A 5,121-nucleotide genomic window follows, 5' to 3' on the forward strand; every position below is an offset into this window, starting at 1 on the left:
ATGTTTTATACATAGAAATACTCATTTTATTTATAATGTAGTATATAATTATATATGTATCTCGTTTACACTTTATCAAAATTAAAAAAATATTGTATCACAATTTTAGAATAAATAGATCTCTGATCAATTTGACATTAAAAATAATATCATTTTGTTTGAGATAAATAGACCCTGACCAATTTAAATTCAGGGATAAATTATCCTGAATCCTCTTTTAACCACGTTAGTACTACTAACGTCCACCTCACCAGAATTAGTAGTTCACTCTAACCTTTATCCCAGCTTGTTGTAAGAGATCGAATTGGTAATTCCCTCTTAACATTTATCCCTATTTGTTGTTAGTGAATCCAACTAACACAACAGACAATGTACATGAAATTTCAAAATTTTTAACAGCACAGGAGTGCAATATTCATAAAATTAATAGTGCAGAAAATGTTGTATTTCTTACTTTATTGTCTTGCAAGATCATCATCCATTAGGTACATTCTATAAGAGAAGCAATATCACTACATCTGAACCAAAATCTTTTTAATTAAATAACAAACTTCTTTATACTATTCTGCATCAAAACTAATTTTTTAAACATATTAAAAAATCATAAATAGAAATTTCAGCATTAAACTACAGTTTCTAAGAAATAACTTTCTATGCCTAGCTTTTGATTTGAAAAAACAGAACATTAAAGGCCAATTTAAAACCAATTTACATGGTTGCTGCAGAACACTCTATTTTGGAGTAAACCCCTAAATTAAAATTCACAGTTGGGGTACAAGTATAAAGAATGAAAACTTTATACCCTCAAAAAGAAAAAGAAGAGTTGGAAAGAACCTACCTATGAATATATCTCTCCCTACTATACATCCCAACCATCTTGTCTCCTGTCGAATTCCCATTTCCGACCGGCCAAGCTTCCGTACATCTCCGAGAATTTCATGAGGCATGAGCTCCTCAACCGATAATGCACTTGTGTGTTCCCACTAATAGCCACGCCGGAAAATTTCGAGGTGTCAACTGCCCATGCTGGCTTCACATAATCAACTGTCCTTGATGAGCTTGCATTCGCATACAAGTAATTTAAGAGAACATCTTCGCAGTTAAACAACTTGTCCACAACTTCCCTCCCTTGCTTGGCTTCCTCACTCCAGTACCTCTTGAAAGCTAATTGAGAGTCGATGAAAGCTGCACCAGTAAGAATCATGTTGTACCCTTTATGCTTTCGTGCATATTTTTCTCCCCTATACCTCAACGGACTGCCATAAATAAGCCGTGGATAAAATCCAACGATTCGATCTGGGTACTGACGCCACACCCTGAAACCTCGCTCAACATCATTGCATGTCATCATAATGTCATCGTCAAGCTCTAGTACTGCTCGCGTCTTTATCAATGGGTCAATCTTGAACCGATTATTCAGAGAGTTCTTGTCCTCTACCCTAATCCTCACCGGTACTGCAGAGTCAAAATCACTCAATTTCGGAGGGACTCCCTTGTTCCACACCACTACAATCTCCCCAACCGAAGAGCATCTCGAGTAATGTTTGATATACATCTTCAAGTTCCATAGTCGAGCATCATAGGTCATTGCTAACAAGGTGAACTGTGAATATTGTCCATTATATGGGTAAGGTTCTTCTGATCCATTACCTCCGTAAATATTTCTAACTCCTATACACATCAAACCAACTACCACTGCAAATAATATAACAAGAATAAACCTCCTGGCGCAAGCATTATGCTTTATCTTACCTCGGATAAAGGTCGGGGCTCTGTTCAACCGGCTGCAAAACCGTCTTACTTTTGAACAGAACACATTAGATCTCTCCCAAGACAAGACAGTTAAATTCCTCTTTGCCGAGTTATGAATGAACCAATTGAGAGGGACAATGCAATTCACAAACCCGAGCAACACGCCCAGAAACACAATAAGTACTGCAGCAACAGCAACGGAAGCACAACCAACCATGAACCGCCGGATTGAATCTCCAGAAGGAACACGATCTCCATCCATAACCCCAACCCAATCACCAGATGGCAGCTGTTGCACATCAAGGTGATGGTATCGAGCGCCATTCCAAGCATTTCGACCCTTTTTTGGCTCAACAAAGCCAGAAGGCACTTCAACTTCTTTGTATTCTTCAGGAGTAAGAGTTTCTATCTTAAAGACACGCACCCGTCTCCCATATGTGTCGCCACAATCCTGACCAACACGATAAAGATTCCCATCGTATAAAAACGGCCTGCCCCCATTGCGAGCTCCTTGACTCTTGTCAATATTATAGATTGGGTTTTTCTTGTGAGGTTTCCAAGGACCAAGAGGCGAACTACTATGCCAAATCTCCAACTGCCCATTTTTCTCGGTTCCAAAACCACTATGGTCCGAGCCAAAAAGCCAAAACCTTCCACCATAGTTGACAATGAAGGAATCAATGAGGGGCTTCTTCAGGAGAACCTTTTTCAATTTCCAATGCAAGGGAAAGTTAACTGCTTCGTAGAGACGAAGGTCTCCTTTCTTACTTCCCTCAGGCATCATATATTTCTGCCAATTCACAAAAGAAAAATGAAAAAGACAACAACTATAATTTAATTAAACCAATTACTTTAGCAAGTACATGAACAACATACAAGGTCATATCCATTGCATCCTTAACTATAACATTGAAAATTACCTTTCCATCATGCTCAAAGACATATGGATACGAAAGGTGCCAATCCTCATCCAAAGCAATTCCGAGATGTTTCCATGTTGCTCCCTTATCAGTACTTTTTGAGACTCCAATATCACCTTGCATGGTTATTGCATTCTTTGTCTCATAGAATATATAATACTCATCTCCCTGAATTGCAAGTAAACATGAGTGAGGTTCATAATGAATTAATGATCACTAATTATCCATGTAACAAACAACTGAACAAGCAATATCAAATCCAATTGACCTTCTATTTTTTTCTTCTAACAACATCAACCAATTTTAATTGTTAAAATATAGATTATGCAACTATTCTAGATAACCAACGTATCGGGCCAGTTTGTATTTTTCAAAAGCATTGAAGGACCCCGGATATCATAGTATTCGACTAACTGGTTGTACCCAACAAAGGCGAATACTATGCGAGTAGAAGGCTGACTTAAAATGTTCTGCACTGAGATCCTCAAAGTTCAAGTGATCGATGTTTTCACCAAAAAATCCCTCATGTTATTTAGAGTAAAAATGTACTGCCTTGTACTTAAGAACAAGACCTTGCATAGAGAAAAACAACATACAAGTCGCCTCGTTTCTCATCCATTTCTTACAATTGAGTATTTCGCCTATCTGCTTACAGCCTTACTCTAAAGACACAACCGAGTTATTCAAAATTATTCAGGAGTAACAATAACAACATGAATGCAAAGGTTGACTTCACTAACAAAATAATAAAATTAAATACAGAACAAAGGAAAGACTAAACATTTTGACAGAATCAAGAACACAAGGTATATATAAGAAGGAACAAAGGGTGGACCAGAACCTGTTACCTGAATGAAAAGAAAGGGATCAGCAACAAAATTGCTGGGAGCACCACCATCAGAAACAGAAGCACATGTCACAATAGGATTGGCTACTGGCCAAGCAGCACTCTCATCGTTCCCTAGGTTCGCCTGCACACAATCAAACACCATCATCCATCTACCTCCATGGAACAAAAAATAATCCACACCAAAACAAATCGCCCCAATTAAAAATTCAAATTAATTTCTCTTATGAAGATGATGAAACTGGAAAGCACAACAGAACAAAAGCAAAACTACCAACCTCATAATATTTCAAAAATAAATCATACCAACATATATACATATACATAAATATATAAACCCCCTCCACTCCAAAAGAAGTAATCATCATTTCAAAAAAAAGAAAATGAAAACTTGAAATTAGAAACCAACACAGGCATGCATGTGAGAAAAACCACAATAAATCCCACAAATAAAAACAGAAAGATTAAGACTTTGAGAAAAACTCACCGATTCTATGGGTTTAAGAGTGAAAGGTGAGTCACCATAGAAAATCCCAATTGACCAAGAACCCTCATTGTCCTCTTGACAACCCAAGGTGGAAAGACCCGCATGAACAGCGGGTGAGAAAGCGAGCCACCCATAAAGAGTCGCAATCGATCCGAAGAAAACAAAACACCCAAAGAAGAAAATGAAACCCGAAGAGAAAATACGGTTATAGTAGCTCATGTCACAGTAACCACCACCACCACCATTATTAGAACTTACGCCACCGCCACCGCCGCCACCGCCACCGTTTACCTGACCCGTACCCATCTCGCAAAAGGGTCGCCGGAAACGCTCAAAATTAAGGATTTTGAACGCCGCAAGATCTCGCAGCGCCACCGCGATGCACCGCCTCGGACACAAGCATTTCACGAAAGAAAGAAAGAAAAGAAAGGAAAAAAAATAAAGCACGGTTTTTTTTTTTCTCGTCTTCTTGATGATGTTGTGAAGTTTCACTCTCTCTCTCTCTAACCTCTGTCTCTGTTCTTTTTTTTCTCTCTCTCTCTTTCGAGAAATTGAAGTTGACACAGGACAAGGTTGTAATTTCGGGAATTTTAGTGCGACTGGAGCTATGAACAGAACATGGTTTTACGTTAGTGCCAATGTTTATATACATACGGTTTTAAGGGCAACCATTTTAATATTCATAAATTATCTTTCATAGTGTTTATTTGGTGCTATCAAATAATCAAATTGATTAAAAAAATCTTTAAAAAAATATTTCTTTTTATTTTTTAACATATTTATTAAATTTTTAATAATAAAAATAAAAATATTAAAAAATAAAAAATATTTTTTAAAAAATTATAATTTATATTTTTTAAAAAAATATTTTTTACATATTAAATAAATAAATAAATTTATTTTATTATATCTAAATAACTAAATATAATTGATAAATAAAAAAATCGTATAAAACATTTAAAAATAAAATTATTTTTATTTTTTATAAATTTTTTTAAAAATAATTCAAAAAATATTTTTTAAAAAATTCATTCAAACAAGTCTATACTCAAACAAGTCTATATTAATAATTTTAAGGTATATTTTTAAACTAGTTAGAATTGAATTTTGGATTC

The 5,121-nt window shown here is 35.8% G+C and overlaps 1 protein-coding gene across 1 annotated transcript; it reads right to left on the reverse strand.

The window, feature by feature from the left end:
- Window positions 1-513: 513 nt before the first annotated feature.
- On the reverse strand, window positions 514-4,629 carry LOC130948478 (glucosamine inositolphosphorylceramide transferase 1). Its single transcript, XM_057877223.1, has 4 exons — window positions 4,007-4,629; window positions 3,521-3,643; window positions 2,673-2,840; window positions 514-2,542 (listed from the first exon to the last, which is right to left on the reverse strand). The coding sequence occupies exons 1-4, from the start codon at window positions 4,310-4,312 to the stop codon at window positions 860-862; spliced, it is 2,280 nt and encodes a 759-aa protein (XP_057733206.1). The 5' UTR covers window positions 4,313-4,629; the 3' UTR covers window positions 514-859.
- Window positions 4,630-5,121: the final 492 nt, after the last annotated feature.

Source organism: Arachis stenosperma, chromosome 9, assembly GCF_014773155.1.
Source record: "Arachis stenosperma cultivar V10309 chromosome 9, arast.V10309.gnm1.PFL2, whole genome shotgun sequence".
Lineage (NCBI taxonomy): Eukaryota > Viridiplantae > Streptophyta > Magnoliopsida > Fabales > Fabaceae > Arachis > Arachis stenosperma.